Source organism: Aotus nancymaae, unplaced genomic scaffold, assembly GCF_030222135.1.
Source record: "Aotus nancymaae isolate 86718 unplaced genomic scaffold, 86718_ANA_hifiasm-v0.15.2.pri h1tg000040l, whole genome shotgun sequence".
NCBI lineage: Eukaryota > Metazoa > Chordata > Mammalia > Primates > Aotidae > Aotus > Aotus nancymaae.
In genome coordinates, this window is record NW_026988454.1 from 15664619 (window position 1) to 15686166 (window position 21548).

At 38.5% G+C, this 21548-nt stretch overlaps 1 protein-coding gene across 17 annotated transcripts in view; it reads left to right on the forward strand.

Moving 5' to 3' along the window:
- Positions 1-21548, forward strand: part of SYNE1 (spectrin repeat containing nuclear envelope protein 1) — a 521352-nt gene that overhangs the window by 392379 nt on the left and 107425 nt on the right. For all 17 annotated transcript variants that reach the window (XR_010336584.1, XM_064360559.1, XM_064360560.1 and 14 more), the window contains 11 exons: positions 3257-3358; positions 7847-7966; positions 10050-10250; positions 12891-13064; positions 15991-16122; positions 16627-16823; positions 17827-17959; positions 18352-18534; positions 19737-19886; positions 20438-20614; positions 21272-21427. Coding sequence is in view for 16 of the 17 variants with exons in the window: in XM_064360559.1 (XP_064216629.1) it covers positions 3257-3358; positions 7847-7966; positions 10050-10250; positions 12891-13064; positions 15991-16122; positions 16627-16823; positions 17827-17959; positions 18352-18534; positions 19737-19886; positions 20438-20614; positions 21272-21427 (1725 nt within the window). In the remaining variant the exon portion in view is untranslated. The remainder of the gene's footprint in view (positions 1-3256; positions 3359-7846; positions 7967-10049; positions 10251-12890; positions 13065-15990; positions 16123-16626; positions 16824-17826; positions 17960-18351; positions 18535-19736; positions 19887-20437; positions 20615-21271; positions 21428-21548) is intronic.

A 21548-nucleotide genomic window follows, 5' to 3' on the forward strand; every position in this document is an offset into this window, starting at 1 on the left:
TATTTGGAAGGATGCATAGATGTTATGTAGATGTATGTTACATATATGGAATCACAAGAAAGACAATTATGAATCACTCTGTATTCTTAAAAATTTTACCCATGGATGTAACCTCAAATAAATTCCCCAAATATATGATTGTGTATTTCAAATTATTTTAAAAATTGGAAAATGAATGAAAGCATTCTTTTTTTTTTTTTTTTTGAGATGGAGTCTCCCTCTGTCACCCAGGCTGGAGTGCAGTGGTGTGATCTCGGCTCACTGCAACCCCTGCTTCCCAGGTTCCAGTGATTCTCCTGCCTCAGCCTCCTAAGTAGCTGGGACTACAGGCATGCGCTACCACGCCCAGCTAATTTTTTGTATTTTTTTTTGTAGAGACAGGGTTTCACCATATTGGCCAGGCTGGTCTTGAACTCATGACCTTGTGATCCTCTCCCCCCTCCCCTGACTTCCCAAAATGCTAGGGTTACAGGCATGAGCCACTGCACCCGGCCTGAAAGAATTCTTTAATTAATGAGTGAGGCAACACAACTGATTTTATTTGTTTTATTATTTATTTATTTAATTGAGAGGGTGTTTTGCTTTTGTTGTCCAGGCTGGAGTGCAATGGGGCAATCTCAGCATCCATCTTCCAAAGTGCTGGGATTACAGATGTGAGCCACTGTGCCTGGACACAACTGATTTTAAAGCTTGAAACTTTCTACAAATCTGTTTCTCAGTGACTAGAATCCTGCCCCTTTTTGCCCTGCCAATAATTCCAGAGACTATAAGAAAAAAAAATGATGTATTTTGTTTGTAATGTAGAGATACCTTAATTGTCCTGTCGTATCACAAGTGTATTAATACAAAAAAGTTACATTCTTTACATTTTTACTTTTAAGAAAATATTAATATCCATGTGATTTACTAGTACCTCATCAAGTTTTTATTTAGTACTTTTAAAATCAGTCATATTCTCTGCTTTACTGTCTTCTTGACTAGTCTCTCCCAATAATTAGTCTGACTTCCAGAAATGAGAACTTTGTGTTTCCTATTACCCTGAGTAGAACATAGTTAAGAGAGAAAATATGCCATTGAAAACAAAAATGGGATGGGAGCTCATGCCTGTAATCCCAGCACTTTAGGAAGCTGAGGTGGGCGGATTGCCTGAGCTCAGGAGTTTGCGACCAGCTGGGCGGCACAGTGAAACCCATTCTCTACTAAAATACAGAAAATTAGCCAAGCATGGCAGTGTGCGCCTGTAGTCCCAGCTACTTGGGAAGGTGAGGCAGAAGAATTGCATGAACCCGGGAGGCACTCATTTAGATTAAATGGACTAATGTCCTTATACATACATATGTAGATAATACAGGCTTCTGTTCAGATGAATGCATGACATCTTTTACTAGGCTTAAAAACAGATAAAAATGGCTGTGCGTGGTGGCTCATGCCTGTAATCCTGGCATTTTGGGAGACTGGGCAGGTGGATCACCTAAGGTCAGGAGTTCGAGACCAGCCTGGTCAACGTGGTGAAACCCCGTCTCTACTAAAAATACAAAAATAAATAAAAATTAGCTGGGCATGGTAGTCAGCGCCTGTAATCCCAACTACTCAGGAGGTTGAGGCACTAGAATCACTTGAACCCAGGAGGCAGAAGTTGCAGTGAGCTGAGATCATGCCATTGCACTCCAGCCTGGGCAACAAGAGCAAAACTGTGTCACACACAGGCACACAGACACGTATACACACACACACACACACACACACACACACACACACAAAAGAAAAAAACACCAAAAACAGATAAATATGTGATGGTTTTAATGGCCCTCATGACCTTACCGTGAACACAGTTGAATGATACAGACCTAGTAACTCATATGTAAAACTATTGTTTCTAGTATTTTTCCAGGGCTGTTATTATCATTTCACATTTCGTATTTAGGCCACTAGGCTTGCAGATTGGTTTGAGTTTTGGTTAGTGGCAACTATTCTAGTTCTCATGTTCAATTTTATATTTTTTACTGTATAATGCACCCATTATTTTGCTTTTTAGCTCTGCATTTGCATGATAAAGCCTTCACATGTCCTTACAGATGTTTTTCTTCCTTGGTACGATTATCCTTCTCCTCATTAGACAGAATGTTTTCATGTTGCATGATTAGCCCCTGGTGAAGATGTCATGAGTTGAGCTTTAACCTCTGATGAATATATATTTGCTGACTATTATGAAATGGAACTTATTTGTTGATATTTCAGAGAAAAAAATTAAATATTTTGGTCATTTTTTTTTGAGACAGGGTCTCACTCTGTCACCCAGGCTGGTGTGTAGTGGCATGATCAGAGCTAACTGCAACTTCAAACTCCTGGACTCAGGGGATCCTTCCACTTCAGCTTCATGAATAGATAGGACTACAGGCATGCCACTGTGTCCACCTTTTTTAAAAAAATATTTTTGCGGATACCAGATGCACTTTGTTGCCCAGGCTGATCTTGAACTTCTAGCCTCAAGTGATCTGCCTCAGACACCCAAAATTCTGGTATTACAGAGATGAACCACTGCACCTGGCCAATTTTTTTTTACAATTTAAATATTATTCTAATTTATTATTCCCCCCAAATTCTAATAGTTATCTCCTTTTTGTACAAATCTAACTCAATATAAATATATTTGGACATTTAAATAAGTCATGTTTTTTAACAAAATACCTACCAAGATATTTCTGTGTTGTCTCTTCACATGTTTTTGGTCATCATGGATGATAATTATTTTTTAAATTTCTGAATGGCTTTTTTAGAGCTTGTGCAAATTCTCCAATGACAGAAGAAGAAACTGAGGGAGGGAGGAGAGCAGAAGAGAGAGCAAAACGGAAATTGTAGGATTCTTAAGAATCATATTGTTTCCAAATCAGGATAATACCTATAGGTTATTTCTCTAGATAAGAGCCATTAACATAATATTTCTGTGCAGTGTTTGAATGTGCTCATTTATTTCAGATGTAATGAGATTAGGGTGACAAGTTGCTGTTTACACGTACACTTCAACTTCATTTGTACTACGTAGAAGATACTTTGGGTAACAAATTCTTCAGGAGTGAGTTCTAGCACATAAGTGAATTGTTACCAGTTCCTTTTACTTTCCCATAGCACAGTATTGATTCTCCTGTAAATTAAACTTTTATACCTCTATATTATTTCTAAGAATCTGTGTTATGTTTACAAGTATTTTGAATTCCCTGTTACTCATTCTGAATCTTCCTGTTGCCTTCCTCCTTAGAATGATCTGAAAGTGCTGTTTACATCACTGGCTGACAACAAATACATCATTCTGCAGAAACTGGCAAATGTGTTTGAACAGCCTGTAGCAGAACAAATAGAGGTATTTACAGATGCCTTTTCCTAGAAGAGCAAATGCATAGAGGAGACGTGACTTACTATGAAATTTTAAATACTCTGTGAAAGATTAATGGCTCACAGTAGCACTTTTGTTTGTAGTATTTTTGTTTATGAGTACCAGGTTTGAATAATATACCAGGTGACAATACCAGGTGACATTGACTCTGTCACTTACATCTTCAGAAAACCAGGAAATGTGAGCTGGGAAAAGGTATCTATGACAGATGCTGACCTGAGGGAGTTTGCCACCCAGCAATGAGATTAGACATGAACCTCAATGACATAGGGCAGAAAGTCACACTGTCCTGGGGGAGGTACTGATAAAGCACTGTGAATACTCGGACCGGACCCTTCTGGCCTCCAGCAGGGATAGGATTAGGGAAGCTTTGTAGAGGGAAATTTGAACTGAACTTGAGAGTTTGGACACACAATGACAGGAAAGAAGGGTATGAAGGTAAAGAGGACAGCAAGAACAAAGGCATACATTTTTAGAGAATTCTGAGCACTTAGGGGAGAAACACAAGTAATCCTATTTTAGCTGAATGTAAGGTAAATGAAAATGATTGAGGAGAAACAAGATTGGATGTATAAATGTCAGGCAGTTTGTAGGGCCTGTTGTATACTAGAGACTTTGGACTTTATTTATAAACTAGTAGTCTGTACACTTTATTGATTGCATGCCTCACTTACTTAAAAAAAAACCATGCAGCATAGATGTATGTATATTTATTTATAAATTATAAGCAATTTATTTGTTGTAAATCACAAATTCAGCCACATTCATTTTCAATTTTTGTTTGTGTACATGCTACAACAAAAATGGAAAATGAATGTGGTTGAATATAAATGAAAGATGTAGTGATTGATCCTGGTAGATCGTGTACACTTTTGGGTGTTTAGACTCAGCTGGGAGACCCCAGCCATGGAAAGCTGTGGGAGACGTTTGCAGGTAAAATGAATGGCAATTCTAGATCCTGCTTCTGGATAGTTTACATGACAATGCACGGGTTAGGCAACAGGAGATCCATCATACGGCTTCATATAGCTACACTGAAGAGAAAGAATGACAAACTGGCATGATGGCATGAAAATGGGGAGGAGAGAAGACATGGGAGGGATATTAGAATATCTCCTATGTCATAAGCTAAGTAATTATGAAAAGTATGTATTTTAATATAATTTTCCGATTTAATTTTAGTGGACTTCCCACAAATCTATGGATAGACTATAGAGAATCATCTGACATACAATATGTATATGTGTGTGTGTGTGTGTGTGTGTTAAAAAACACCTCCCAAAATAGTTTGCAAAATTATATGTGAGTGTGTGTTTTTCTTTTAATTATTTAAAATATATATGTGTATGTATATATTTGTAATATGGAGATGAGGGTCTCACTCTGTTGCCTGGGCTGGTCTTGAACTCCTAGGCTTAAGCAGTTCTCCCACCTCAGCCTCCCAAAGTGTTGGTATTACAGGTGTGAGCCACTGCATCCAACTGTGCATTTTTCTTGACCATAATTTCATCTACTCTTTAAAGAGATTTCTCTTGCCCCCCTCCACCAAATTACAAATCATTTTTTTCCTGTCATATCTTCCACATAAAGGTAACTTTTTCCCCCTTGGTTTATAATGTATGTGTGATTCCAAAAAAAGGCTGTAGAAACTATAGTGATGTCTTGCCTTAAATTTCTAATATGAATTCTAAGATATGTAATATTTTTTACTAATTTACAAGTCACATTTTTACTAATATTTACTAATTTACAAATAACGGTTTTTACTAATTTTTGACCTATATAACTAACTGTCACAGATAAAGAAATAAACGATTAGATTTTCTTCTTTGAATAAATGGAAAGCAACTAATTAACATGCTAATTCCATGCCTACTCAACTTGGATTAAAAAGGCAATAACAGCAGAGCGCATAGGGGAAGACACACCTCACTCAATATAGTCATCTCTTGATTCATGCTGTTCCAATCCAGAGCAGTTCTCTTGCCTCGTAAGCTCGGTGCACAGTTGTGTTCTTGGATCTCCCTTCACCACCATCATGAGGTCCTGTGTTGCATCTTCTCTTTTCTGAGTCCCAAGTCTTTCTCTTTACTGCATGACTTCCTTGTTTGGTTAGTGCATGTCCTTTCTGAGAAAGGGTGCATGATAAATGTATTTTTCCAGATGTGTGTCTGAAAATGTTCCTATACCATACTCTCACTTTATTGATGGCTTTGCTCTTTTTATGTCATCTGTTAGATATGTATTGTTTTGGAGTTTCATGACTTTGTCTCCATTGTTTTCTAGCTCCCAGTGTTGTCTTGAGGAATCTAAAAACGTTCTAATTCCCAAAGGTCCCCAGGGTCCTGAAATTTCACAATCACATGCCTTGGGCAGGATCTATTTTTATCCACTGGACTGGGAGCTCAAAGGGCTCTTCTGATTTGGCAGCTCTCATCTTTCTGTTCTGGAAAATTTTCAATGATTTATTTAATACGTTTCTCTCCTCCATTTTACCTTCTTCTTTTCTGGAGGACTCCTTTTTGTCAGATGTTGGATTCTCTGGTCCAATCCTTGAATTATCTCACCAAGAGACCTTTCTCTCTTTGTCTTTTTGATCTACTTTCTGAGAAACTTCCTCTATTTCAACTCCAGACTCTCAGGCTGAGTTTTGCATCTCTGCTCTCATGTATTTGCTTTTCCCAGAGCTCATTTTGGTTCTCTGAATGATCTTTTTAATAGTATTTTTGATTTTTTAAATGACCATATTATCATGTATACTTTTTCTGGATATTTATTGAAGTTCTATTTTTCCTGTGTAATTCTGTTTTCCTCCAGCTTGCTTTTGTTTGCTTCTGTTAGTCCCCATCTTTCATGTCATCAAAAGGCATATTGAAATCCTTGTTGTTTGTTTAGGTTTAGGATGGAGGACTGAACAGCTGAAGGGGAACTCTGTGTGTGGATGGAACATGACAATTTCAAGAGTTACTGCAGGATGGTCTCTATGGACCGTTTGTTTGTTAAAGAAATCTTCTGTCAAATTGTTAGACCTGTCTTATTGGCGGTTTCAGATATTTTTCCTTCTCCTGTCTGGAGACTAGAGCTCTGGTGGCAGCACTTCTTGCCCCAGGGAGAGAAGACTCGGGGGCCCCACATTCAGGACTCAGGGAGCATCCAGTCATTTCATCCCTTGTTTTCAGTCAAGCACTCAAGCTCACAGCTGTGTCCAGTGCCTCTCCATCTGTTTTGCCTTCTCCAGAAAGCAAACTTTCAGTCTTTTACCTGGGAAGAAAAAGGGAGAGTATAGAATAGGAAGGGACATCTGTGGGTTAACTGTCCTTAAAGCAACTCTTCACTAACCCTCCGTACTTAGCACCCCAGCTCACTTCACCCGGAGTTCCATAGATTTCTGTTGCCCTGAATTGAGTGGTGGAGATCCTGCACTGGTTTAGGATTCAGCTTCCTCAGGTTTCCTAAGTCAATTATCATGTATCCTTTTGAATTCTAGCTCCCAACGTTTCGTTGGCATTGTTTTCTTTTCTGTTTCCTTGTCCTTTTAGATTTATGGGGGGAAAATATGCCAGAAAACAAGCAAACAGAATATTCATTCTGGCTGTAGGGGGTTTTCAAGAAAGAGAACATTGGACACATGTGTTTCATCTGCCATCTGGAGTCTTGTTTTTGTCATCCTTCAGGGACAACCTCTGTTGCCGTTTTTCCAAACGCCTGCTTAGGCTGCTCCAGGATTCGAGGTCTGGTATCTCCCTTCTCTGATCTCCACTAATGGGGATGAGTTGCATTATCGAGTTTAGTACTCACTTATATTCAGCTTTGCTTTATTTTTCTGTGTACTTTGGCTTCCTAACCAGACCGTCAGCTCCTTGAAGGACAGGATGAGATCTCTTTCTGCTTCTACAGACCTCACACTGGGAAGACAAGGCTTAGCAATAGCAGCCACTTGAATACTTGTTGACTGATTGATTTTCCACTTCACAACAAGGAGCACAGATTCCTTGACCATGCTGTAGCATATTTTTTGTTGCCTCACTAAATCTCTCTTCAAAGATGCTCACAACCATGTTTCAAGGACAGCAGAACATGGTCCCCTAGAAAATCTCAGGCAAATAGTTTTTTTAAAATACGTCCTAAATCTTGCTCTTTTTTTCTAGGTGTTGCTTTTCAAAAACCCCCTTTTTTGTTTAAGCAAGACATCCATTTCCCAGCCCTCTACCCTAAGTTTCTCCTGCCTCATTATCTGTAAGATAACTGCTCTATGCTATAATAAGGGGCCTTTCTTTCTTTTCTATATAGTCTCTAACCATGGCTTTTTGTTTGTTTATTGAAATGATTCCTCTTGTATATATTAAGAATGTTTTATGTGGAGAGGAGGAACACAGAATGAGACACGATAACCACAGTCTTCTGTGGGGAAATTGTTCATAGGAGTTTTAATAAAATGCCTTGAATCTTACATAGGCAATACAACAGTCTGAAGACGGACTCAAAGAATTGGATGCAGGAATCATTGAATTAAAGAGGCGTGGTGACAAGTTACAGATCGAGCAGCCGTCCATGCAAGAACTCTCCAAGCTCCAGGTGCAGACATCAGCCAGTAGTATTCACCTGCAGGGGGACATCAAACTTGAAGCTGAGAAAAAAATCACTTCCTCCATTTTTCTTGGCTTTCCTAATACAACTCATGCCGTTTAGTTCCTAACCTTTCTGCCCAGTAACTCAGAAAATTTTCTGAAGCTTAACATATTTACTACAATGAGATGAGTTGTTTTCATGCTTCCAAGATTCATATTTTTTTCTGACAGTTACTTTATTATTATTCTCATGGTTAAGCATTGCGGTATAGTTTAGTTGTAGCATATTATTTTCCACTGTAGAAAATATAATGATTATCAATCCTACTTAGAAAAATTTTAAGAAGAGATATCTACCCTGGTATTGCATTACCTCTTCAAATATTATTTTTAAAAGCAAATAATCAAGGTAATATTTTTAGAAAGTGTTTTTTTCTAAGGCAAAAACTATAGTTTATCCTCCATACATGTTTGAATGGAATAGATACATTATTTCCATCCTAGAACAACAACAAAAATTAAACTAGAAGGTAGTTGAAATCTAAACAGACTTCCTGTCAACCTTCAGGAATAGAGATTAACACTTTGGGTAAATCTCCTTTCCTAAATCTGACATTTAGGCAAGAATCTGATATTGGGGTAGGAAGAAGATACTCAGATATTAGCCCAGCAAAATTTAGGATCAGCTAGGCAATGCAGTTCTGTTTGATCAAGGAGAAATTGTGTACAATTGTGTACGGTCACACAGACACACGTTAGATTTTCTCTGTATGCAGAATGATTGAGAATTAGTAACCTCAGTCCAGTACAAAGATGTGAGATCTTTTTTTGAGAAAATAAAATAGACCTTATAAAGAGAAGAACATTTTTATTTTAACTGTATCTCTCCTTTGTCTAACATTTCGTGATGTCATAAGCCCACCACCTCCACTTTGTACTTTTTTAGACAGTTTTCCGACAGCACTTAAGCATCAGGTGTAAGAGTCAAATGTCATAGCCGTAAATAGGCATTAAAACTGAACTTTTCCAGATTGAAGCGTTTTGGCCTGCTAAACCTTAATGTGATGCGTTAATCAGGTCCATATGCCTCAAATAAATTTTGTGTTTGGTGTGTCATCATCTCCTAAAATGCCTTTCCAGTTTAAATAGTTATTTACTCCACCACATTTGGCAAAAATATTGCCTTCTTCAGTTTGAAACTCTTCCTGCTCACATTAAACTCCCCTATTTCTCTAGCTCTTTCTTTGAGGGATAGTCCCAGATATGATTGTTGTTTAGCAGGAAAATGTTAAGGATACTATATTCAATTGCTCTAAAATTATATGAATGTTGAGAACTCTAGAAAAATGGGAATTACATTTTCTATGACATGTCCTTCAGCCACATGGAGAGTTTTTCAACAGTTTGACCCCGCATCTCATCACAAACCATTGATATTCTGAGAAAACAGTTGTCCAGTCTACCTCATATGTCATTTCTAGGAAACACTTTTGAGTGTCCTTTTAAATCTTAAAATATTAAGCTTATTTTTTATAGACACGTGTTTATTTCCTTTCATATTTTAACTTAGTAAATTTTCACTTTGTGATCAATCTAAATTGCATTTCGGTATGTGACGTGAGACAAGACTCTACTTTTCTTCAGAGTTGAGTTGTTTCCACATTATTTATTGAATATTTATTTTATCCTTTCACCCCGTGACTTCATAAGTAATTTTTATGAATTCAGTTTTTTTCAGTTTCTCCATTGTGCTTCATTGTCAGATAAAAATAAAATGAAATTTAAAACAAAAAGATAAGCATACCAAATAAGATTAATGAAAGAACTGGAACCACCAGGTATCAAGACACTGTGAACAAATATATCTTAGGCATGAGAATAAAGGTCCAGAGGTTATTTTTTTGTGAGACATGTTTTCAAAGTAAGGCTCATAGGAAAGACAAGCAGACAGCCTGAAGGTGGAACATTTCCATAAGGTGCATCCCTGAAGGCGTTTTCTCGGTTGGCTCTTGGGCCTAGTATGTTGATATTCTTTTCGAGGGTTGCCAGAATTTGAATTGAGAGTGAGTCTTGTGGTCTCTGCTTCTTAGGACATGTATGATGAACTGATGATGACCATTGGCTCCCGACGGAGTGGTCTGAACCAGAACCTTACACTCAAGAGTCAGTATGAGAGGGCCCTCCAAGATCTGGCTGACCTGCTAGAAACTGGTCAGGAGAAGATGGCAGGAGACCAGAAAATCATCGTGTCTTCCAAAGAGGAAATCCAACAACTACTTGACAAACATAAGGTACAAAACAAAAAAGAGAGAGAGAAAAAATGTAGTTGAAAAGCATGCTCTCAAACCCTGATACATATTTAGTAAAACCTAATATTCTCAGTCTTTTATGAGTTCTTACTTGTATAAGTTATTCTTTAAAATGGTCAAAAAATGTATATTCAAACCCACTGACTTTCAGTAGCATGGAGAAATTATAGAGGATATGTTTCTATAATTTTGTAAATAAAAAAAAGAAAAAGAACTTACCTGTAATTTTACTTATCAGTCCCTCACTAGTATTATCAGCCAGGCTTTCTCCCTAGATGAGCTGAAGTCAAAGGAAAACTCAGAGCCTCTCTTCAAAGGAGCCCACTTTCATTCTTAACTCCACCTTTCCCTGGGTTTCCTTTTTGCCCGTTTGTCCACCTGGTCTTACATGCTCTCTCTGCCCTCCCTTGTCCTGGTCAAGGACTCCTTGCTCTCCTCTAGAAATGCAGAGCTGTCTATTCAGCTCCAGGGTTGGGTTGGTGTCTTTTACATGCATCGTTTAGATCCTCTGACCCTTCACATATGCTCCTCTAGTTCCTGTAGACCTCAGACTTTCTCCCTGGGAACAGCAAGGCCAATTACTATGTAATCAAAGTTGTGAGGCCTGAAATCACTCCATCATTGTATGCCACAGCCAAGTTCAGGTTGGACACTACTCCTTAGTAAAAGAATGCCTATTTCACACACACACACACACACACACACACACACACATACACAGCCTTTTAGACTATGGGAATTTCCTGTAGGGAAACTAAAAAAATCCCACTGGGTTATAAAAGTTTAAATCTTCGACCATTGTGTAGCTCTCTGGTGGCTCGTAAAGGTGGATTATTTTTTCTCTTTTTCAAATTGTTCTTCCTATTTTTTCCCAGACATTTTTGTCCAAAGCTTTATGATTTATTAAAGCCTTATCATTTGGCTTTGAAAACATTGCTTTAAAGTTCACAGCTGGTGTTTCTCAAATTGTTGACCATGGCAATAAAAGATTATTCTGAGTTATTCCAGAGGGGAAACTAGGATCAATGAGTATAAATAACAGGGAAATAAACCTCAATAGAAAAAGAACTCGAAAAGGAGTAAGCTGCCATTGAGCAGACAGCCCTTCTGGCTATGAGAAGTCCAGCCAAGGCTTTCAGGGGAGACGGGCTTGTAAAAGGAATTTCAGCTTTCATTGCATGCTGAGCTAGATGAACTTCAAAGTCTCTTCCAACTTCAGGACTCTGTGATTTGATCATTGTTGGTTAAAAATAATAACTCTAGCTTCTACTTCCCAGCCCATTTTCTGAGAGAGAGTTCTGCAGTGTTGATGAGAAGTACAGATAAAGCCACCCTGCCCAGGTTCAAACCCAAGCTCTGCCATGACTAGCTATGTGACGCTGGGCAAGATGCATAGAGTGGGGGGTCTCAGTGTTCTCATCTGTAAAACTGGGAACAAAATTCCCTATCTCATACAGTTAGAGAGTTGTTAATGAAAATGAGATTAGTCAGCTAGAGTATTTATGGAGTGCCTAGTAAACAGAAAGCACACAGTTAACATTAACTGTTACTATCAGTTCCCAGTTCTTCCATTCTGTTGTGGTACTGGGAACCAGAAACGGGATAAGCTCCATCTCCTTCCTCCAGGGTCTATTATACATAAAGAGTAACATTTCAAAAACATTTGTAGGATGGCACAAGGCCTATAGTTCCGTTATGTGTAGGTATAATACAAGGAAAACAAACAAATCTTTAATATCAATCAGTACCTATAAAGCTGTGTTTGACAACATGGAATGAGCACAGCAAACGTCCTAGAAGCTCAGAAAGTAGAGCTCAAGGCCAGCCATGGAGGAGGGAAAGTCATCGGAAGTGTCAAGTGAGAACGTCTTGAGAACAGAGTAGAAGCAGAGGCCAAAGGAGGGGAACGGGAGTTAGTGTGTCCAAAACGCATAGAGGTAGATGGAGGTGAGAAGCCGTGCCAGGAGAGTAAGGAAGGGAGATTGCACATGGATGAGGTATTATGAGGGCAGAGGAGTTTTCTCTGTAGCTGGCACATGTGAAGATCTTTGTTTTGAGGGCACTGTGTGTGCAGCATAGCCGGGTATAGAATGCACTTGAGTGGAGAGGCTGGAGAGGCCGATTAGGAGACTAGAGCTCCCTTCTCTGTAGACAGCGACAAGTGCCTGGACCAGGGGAGGCCAGTGGGAGTGAGAGGGTATTGCTCATACATTAATTGAGTTCCATCAGCTTTCATGTTTAAAGCAATGTTTAGTTTTGATTTGTTTTTGAGACGGAGTCTCGCTCTGTCACCCAGGATGGAGTGCGGTGGCATGATCTCAGCTCGCTGCAACCTCTGCCTCCCAAGTTCAAGCGATTCTTGTGCCTCAGCCTCCTGAGTAGCTGGGATTACAGGTGCCCGCCACCATGCCTGGCTAATTTTTGTATTGTTAGTAGAGATGGATTCCACCCTGTTGGCCAGGCTGGTCTCAAGCTCTTGGCCTCAGATGATCTGCTCACTTCAGCCTCCCCAAGTGCTGGGATTATAGGCGTGAGCTACTGCACCCGGGGCCCTAAACTAATTTTGATTCTAACATAGTATGTGAATGAGTTTCTGACTTCTTTCTCCCTGAAAAATTGCAGGAATACTTTCAGGGCCTGGAATCTCATATGATCTTGACTGAAACACTCTTCAGAAAGATAATCAGCTTTGCAGTCCAAAAGGAAACCCAATTCCATACAGAGCTGATGGCTCAGGCTTCTGCTGTACTGAAACGGGCTCACAAGAGGGGTGTGGAGCTGGAGTACATTCTAGAGGTGAGACCATTGATGTCATATCTTCTGTGCTGCACACTTCCTCCTACAACATGGACCTTCAATGCAAGATGTATCGATCCGTGCAGTTTGCCTCACGTAACTTCAGAGCTAGCTGTGCCCTCGGGCTCAGGACTGCACTTTTCGTACGGCTCCTGTGTTGCTTGCTCCCCGTGTTTCCTGTTTACATTTGACTATCTGCTGTGCCATATTAGAAGTGAGATAGATGCACACTGACTTCAGACTCTGCTTGAAGATATTTGGGGTTTTGATATTCAGACTGATAGCTTAACTAAGAGTATGAAAAATGTAGAAATAAACCAGGTGCAGTGACTCACACCTGTAATTCCAGCACTTTGGGAGGCTGAAGCGGTTGGATCAACTGAGGTCTGGAGTTTGAGACTAGCCTGGCCAAATTGGTGAAACCAACCAGCATGGTGAAACCCTGTCTCTACTAAAAATACAAAAAATTAGCTGGGTGTGGTGGCGGGTGCCTGTAATCCCAGCTACTTGGGAGACTGAGGCAGGAGAATCGCTTGAACCAGGAGGTGGAGGTTGCGGTGAGCTGAGGTTGTGCCATTGCCCTCCAGCATGGGCAACAAGAGTGAAACTCTGTCTCAAAAAAAAGGAAGAAAAATATGGAATTATTTTTCTCTGTCTCAGATGCGGTTGCTCTTGGAACAGAATAGGTGCTCAGTGGTGGCTACTGGCCAGCTGTAGAACTCTATTGAAATGAGAATGTAGGGCGTTCCTGATGGAACAGTCCCCTCCTTTTCTTCAGTAACTATATCAATTGCCCTAAACTGTTCCTGCTTTCTCATTCTTCCTCTTTCCCTTGGAAGTTTTAGAGATTATAATCTCTCTCCCCTTTTTTGTCTTCCCTACCTGCTCCCGCAATATTACTGATCTTACCTGGATGGCCTGCAAGTCATATTTGCATTTTTTTCTAAATGGGATTTTCCCTGGGTCAACATTTTCATAGCTAGCTAACACCCAAGTCCCAGATGTGGAATTCCCTGATGTGGAATTCCTTATATTTTGTAGAGACATCTACCTTTAATGTTCGAAATCTCTGAAATAGTAGTTATGCTTTATTTACATGTCAGGCCTCTGGCTAGGCTTTTTACATTTACATGAATCCATCTCATCTTTATCATAACCTTTGAGATGGAATTTTGAATCCCTGTTTCAGGAATGAGTCTGAGAGCAATGGCTTGCCAAGGCACATGGTTAATTGGTGGCAGAGTCAGCGATCATACCTTCATCTGTCTGACTTCACTACCTGAAATGTGTGTTTCTCTTTGAAACTTACCTGATGACATCATTTAAATTGCAGCCCCTTGGCCAGGCGCAGTGGCTCACGCCTGTAAATCCCAGCACTTTGGGAGGCCAAGGCGGGTGGATCACTTGAGGTCAGGAGTTTGAGACCAGCCTGGCCAACAGGGAGAAACCCCATCTGTAATAAAATACAAAATTAGCTGGGTGTGAGATCCCAGCTACTCTGGAGGCTGAGGCAGGAGAATTGCTTGAACCCGGGAGGTGGAGGTTGCGGTGAGCCAAGATCACACCATTGTACTCTAGCCTGGGCAACAAGAGGGAAACTCTGTCTCAAAAAAAAAAAAATTGCAGCCCCACCAGGCACACACCTGGACACTCCCTCCCACACCTACCCAGTCCTGTTTCATTCTTTCACAGTGGAAGAACTCTATTATACCATAAAGCTTATTGTTTGTTTTTGGTTTGGTGTTTATTATTGCCTGGGTTTTTGTCTGTTTTATTTACTCCTAGATCCCTAGGCATTGAAAGTACCTGGCAATAGGTATTTGGTAAGTGTATTTAAAAAGCATGGGTTTCTACTACTGTGCCTTGTTGCCACTTCAGCTGCACAGTAAATTGAGCATACTCACACTGAGAAACTGCTGACCCATGGTGTAAATTATTGGAAAAGACTTCAACTGATTTTTTAAAAAAGTTTTTCCAGTTTTAAATAAAACAAAAGTCTGAACTTAGGAATAAGTGATTTGCTATTTTTCTTTCATAGAATATATAGACTATATATTCATATTTATAAATATCTGTTTCTTTTGCAAATGTAATGTGTTTTGTTTACTTGTGTAAATCCTTACTGTGGTAAAGAATAAAACCATGCATACCTGGGCTAGATGTGGTGGCTCATGCCTGTAATCCTAGCACTTTGGGAGGCTGAAGCAGGAGGATCTCTTGATGCCAGGAGTTAGAGACCAGCCTGGACAACATAGTGAGACCCCCATCCCTACAAAACTTTTAATTAATTTATTTATTTTTATTTTTAAATTTTACTTCAGGTTCTGGGGTACATGTACAGATCATGCAGGATTGTTGCATAGGTAAATACATAGCAATGTTGTTTGCTGCAAAATTTTTTTTTAAATTAGCCTGATGTGGTGGCATGCGCCTGTGGTCCTAGCTACTTGGGAGGATGAGGAAGGAGGATCCCTTGAGCCCAGGAGTTCGAATCTGCAGTCATTCATAATTGTGCCACTGTACTCCAGCCTGGGCAACAGAGTGAAAGCATATCCTAAAAAAAAAAAAGTGCATACCAGATACCAGGTACACTGCATACATTATTCCATTTAATCCTCATAATGGAGAAGATAGCTATTATTGTCCACACTTTAATATATGGAAAAGAGGTACAGAATTTAGTAACTTACAGTCGTAAAAAGGCTAGTGGCAGATGCCAGAGCCCATTCATGGTGCTTTAAAGGGTCACCATCTGATTACTTGCTTCAAAGCCATCTTTTGCTTCCCAGGGCAAGCCCCAACACAAACATCTTGGACATAACTTAAAGGAGAATCCGTCAAACACAGATTTTGCAAACAAGGAAGAATGTCTTTCCCTAATGAGGGTTTTTTTTTTTTAGCTCACAGACTAATGTTGTGTTTCTAGACGTGGTCCCATCTGGATGAGGACCAGCAGGAGCTCAGCAGACAGCTGGAGGTGGTGGAAAGCAGCATCCCAAGCGTGGGTCTGGTGGAGGAGAACGAGGACAGGCTTATTGACCGTATAACACTCTACCAGGTTGGTGTTACAAGCCACCACATTGCCTTTAGAAACTTACTAATAGTTTTAACAGAATGTAAACAAACTTCCGATCAGTTATGTTATTAATTCTCTTACTTTTCTTTCAAGTTACTGACATTGAAAGAAGATAGTGTTTCTGTTATAGTAGAACATTATTAAAAGCCTTTCTTTTTTTAATGAGAGCTCTTTTTGAAAATTCAGCCTCCACCAAGCGTTTTCTGTAGTTTATGCTGATGTCACACTATTCTCAAAATAATGACAATTTGGCAGTTTTAAATCCACCTAACAACACTACCAAAAAAAAAATAAAAATAGCAAAAGGAGCCCATCTATACTTAAATGTAGATGAAACATCTTAAACTTTTCAATATTACTTGAGTGAGTATAGTTTAAGTTTGAATAACAGGTAACGAGAACATTGTACGTACCAGAGAAATTATAATTCTTAAAGACAAAAATTGCATATCCAAACTTGTAACTCCATAATTTCAATCATTTTAGCATTTAAAATCTAGCCTTAATGAATACCAGCCCAAATTATATCAAGTATTAGATGATGGGAAACGACTTCTGATATCCATCAGCTGCTCAGATCTAGAAAGCCAACTAAATCAACTTGGAGAGCACTGGCTAAGTAACACCAACAAGGTGTCTAAGGAACTTCACAGATTGGAAACAATATTGAAACACTGGACCAGGTAACACATGACTGTTTTGTATATTTTTAGATAAGTGCTGCATTGCATTAAGGCTAGTGAGGGTAGGGGATGATGGCTCAAACTGTAATCTCATCACTTGGGGAGGCCAATGCAGGAGGAAGGATTGCTCGAGGCTAGGAGTTCACCCTGGGCAACATAGTAAGACCCCAGTCTTTATAAAAAAAAATTTTTTTAAGTACTAGGTATGGTGGCACATGCCTGTGGTCTCTGCTATTGAAGAGGTTGAAGCAGGAGGATTGCTTCAGCCTGGGAGGTCAAGGCTGCAGTGAGCCATGATCATGCTATTGTATTCCAGCCTAGTGGATAGAACAAGACCCTGTCTCAAAAATAAGTAAATAAATAAGGCAAGTACATATTCACTTGAAAATGATATGACTCCCCTAAGGAACTTATTGTATAGTTTGGAAAATAAAGATAAGCAGAAAGTCCTCACCTTAGATTCTTGTATAATCATATAAACATATAATTAAAAGTGAGCAGGGAGGCAGGTGCATAAGGCACCTTACCTATGAGTTTCACCCTCCCTTGCCTAATGACTGTGTCTGAGAGCTCACAGTAAAGCCTGAGAGGGAGAGAAAGAGAAAACGTGGATTGAGAAGTGGAGGCTTCTCAAAGGCAATGGGAACCATTCAGGGGGCATGGAGGGATGATTTTTTACATAATGACATAGTCTGTGTCTAAGCCACCTTTATTTCAAAGGACTTTTTATAACTATCATCTAATATTTTTAAAGTAGCATCAATGTGAAGGAGTAGGAGAAAGATATTTTTATACCCAGCTCAAAGACAGGCAAGCAGAAATTCAGAGAGACAGGCTTGATAAAGGTATCAACATTAAGAAAAGTTCAGAGTACCAACCTCATGCATTTTTCTTCTAAATCTTCAGACCTCTTGTTTTAAAACTGTTGGCATTGGTGAATAACTGGATAAGCGGAAGATAGAGATTAAATGTTTACTTAATAGACTCCTTAATATGCTTACAGATATCAAAGTGAATCTGCAGATCTAATTCACTGGTTACAGTCTGCAAAAGACAGGCTAGAATTTTGGACTCAGCAATCTGTGACAGTCCCACAAGAGCTAGAAATGGTCCGTGATCATCTAAATGCTTTCCTGGTAAGTCTATGAACCTAAGACATTTGATTCAGGCCTGTAAGTTAGACCTGATCCATACACTCATAGAAAGGAAGTCAGCTATCAGTGGATATACTTAATAAGCTAAGCTATAGAGAATATCTTAATGTTGACTATGTGTATTCCATAATTATACAAAATAATAGGGCTCAATGACTCAACATTGCCTCTTTAAAGTAGTTTTTAGATAGGGGCTTTGTAGTTTGCTTTCATTCGAGGGCAAGGGTATGCTGCTTTCATTTTCTTTGAGAGTGCTCAGCATAACGCCCCTCCAGGATGTAAAGGAAATTGTTTCATGCACTAAATTTGTCACTTTCCTTTTAATGAATGGTCTGGCTATTTAATACTAACGTGAACATTGCTACTTATTTTAGGAGTTTTCTAAAGAAGTAGATGCCAAATCTTCCCTGAAATCATCTGTACTGAGTACTGGAAATCAGCTTCTTCGACTAAAGAAGGTGGACACAGCCACGCTGCGCTCTGAGCTGTCACACATTGATAGCCAGTGGACTGACCTGCTAACCAATATTCCAGCTGTCCAGGAGAAGCTCCACCAGGTACAGAAGGAAGGATTGGTTTAGTGGATAGTAATTGACTTAAGCTATATGACATGGAAAAGTACATTAATTTGCTTTTGCTCACAAATTTAAATCAACTTTGTCCCAGACACCTGGCCTCTTCTCTCTTCCATTGTATTAATGTGAAAAGTGAGCTACACCCCAAAGCCCCACTCCAACGGCATTTCCTCCAAGGATTTCTTTAATGTGTGTATGTGGATGTGGGTGTGTGTATTGGAATGTTTGTCTGGCTTTGTTTAAACTCTGTTTTCTCCTGGATAACATGTGGACTGTTACATATACTTTTCTCATAAAGTGAGTGGTTATGAAGATTTATAATATATGTAAAAAAATCTTATGTATAGGAGAGCAACTGGTATTCAGTAGATGTGAATACTCCTCTTCTCTGAAAATACACTTACCTCCCCTGAAATCCCAGAACATTTTATCTTTATCTCTCTTTGACACTCATCACTGTGTATCAGGCAGGATAGCTGTGTTTCGTGTACATGCCTAATCTCTCCTAAGAAGCCACTGTGCATCCCCAGAAGACAGGAACCGTCCCACGCTCATTGCTATATCTTTCAGCACCACACAGAAGTTGACCTACAAAGATTTTAAATGATTGCTTTTGTTCCTCCAAACCATTATAATGAGCATATGCATAAATGTGTGATATGTTAAGTAAGATTTTGAATTCTAAATACTGTAATTTCAGCTAAGGACTGAGGAAACTGGCTGTGCTCTTAGGAATAAATATTAGAGTGCCAAAAATCTAGAAAATGATAGCTTGTAGTGTGGTATTTTTCTTTCTTCTTTTAACATTCCTGAGTCATAATATGCAGAGATTTTACAAGATAATTAATAAAATACATCTGTTGAATGTTTTGTGGGTTTTTTTAAACTCATAAAACTAGTTATAAAATAAAAATAATATTCTCTTCTTGCTGGTGTTTTAATTAGTTAATGTTTATACAATGTTTACAGTATTGGATGTCAAGTGAACATAAAATGACTATTATTGTTCATCACTTGCCTGATGTTTAATTTGAAGCTTTCAATAGGGGTAAGAGCTCCAAATATCATTAGGAGTATTATCTCTCTTGGTACATTTTTAAGAATTGTTGTAGGGTTTCAAAGTTAGCAGAAGTTGGAGTTTCCATTTTAATACTTGGGACTTGTTCTATCCCTGACTTGGACAGCTCCAGATGGATAAATTGCCTTCCCGCCATGCCATTTCTGAAGTCATGAGTTGGATTTCTCTAATGGAAAATGTTATTCAGAAGGATGAAGATAATATTAAAAATTCCATAGGTTACAAGGCAATTCATGAATACCTTCAGAAATATAAGGTAATTAAAATTTTTTCTTTTTAACTTTTCATATTTTCAGACCATTTTGTTTGAAAGAACTAAAAAATTCAAATTATGATAATCAAGTCTTAGAATATATGTTTCCTTCACAGTGACCAGATAGGTATTCAAGAGCAAGGAAAATACATTTTCAGTTATAGAAATAAGAAGAAATATCTAGTACTAAGAATGATTTTGAATAATTTTGTGTTCTTAAATAATTACAGAAATTATAAAAATAAATTTATAAATATTTTATAGTGAGGTTGTATAATTTAGTTCTAAATCTTCTACATAAATACATATATACATACACACATACACATATCTAGGTTTATGTTCATATAAACATATATTCATATGTTTATTCAGCTTCTGAATATATATTCAGCTTCTGAAAATAATGGATTGTATGAATACAGACAAATTATGCCATTTCAACTGAGTTATGGAAGTAATAACATTAATATTGAGGTTACTTAAAGTTTTCCAATTCCTGGAAAAATAATGAGACCTTTATTGTATAATCTTATTTTCTCTTCTTTTTTTAGGGTTTTAAGATAGACATTAACTGTAAACAGTTGACAGTGGATTTTGTGAACCAGTCTGTGCTACAAATCAGCAGTCAGGATGTGGAAAGTAAACGTAGTGATAAGACTGATTTTGCTGAGCAACTTGGAGCAATGAATAAAAGTTGGCAAATTCTGCAAGGTCTAGTAACTGAGAAGGTAAGCCGGTGGCTTGCTGCTGTCCAGATTTACATGAAAATTCCAAGAACTGGCACACTCTGTAAGGAAGACTGGGTTCATGAGTAGTATAGCTCTATCCCTGAGGATTAATCACCCTAAACTTTCTTTAGCCTGTTGATGATTTTCTCTTATACCCTTCTGCTCTTTGTATATTTCGTGGTGTTTCAGTTTTCTAAAGATGTCTCTTTATTTCTTTTGCCTTTGCTTCAGGTTGACTTTAGCCTTTCTTGCTTCCCAATAAATAATAGTCAGTGATTCATACTTTATGAAATTCATTTTTTAGATCAAGCTTGTCCAGCCTGTGGACTGCATGCAGCCCAGGACAGCTTTGAATGTGACCCAACACAAATTTGTAAACTTTCTTAAAACGTTATGAGATTTATTTTACAATTATTTTTTTTAGATCATCAGCTATTGTTAGTGTTAGTTTATTTCATGTGTGGCTCAAGACAATTCTTCTTCTTCCAGTGTGGCCCAGGGAAGCCAAAAGATTAGACACCCCTGTTTTAAATCATATATACAATGAACTATATTTAAGAATTCTCAATTTGTAGGAAATACAGGCTAGAGTAATTATCATGCCAATGATTTGATTTTATTAAAATAAGCAAATTTCATTTTATTGTGTTTATTCAGATCCAGCTGTTGGAAGGCTTATTGGAATCTTGGTCAGAATATGAAAATAACGTACAATGTCTGAAAACATGGTTTGAAACCCAGGAAAAGAGACTAAAACAACAGCACCGAATTGGAGATCAGGCTTCTGTTCAAAATGCACTGAAAGACTGTCAGGTAACTTGTCCAAGTGGCTAACACGCACCATCTCACAATTTCATGCCATATGCTCATGTGTTTGTAGGCCTTGAGAGGTGCAAGTTAAATATTTTTTTAAAGTTGCACTTAGTAACAAATT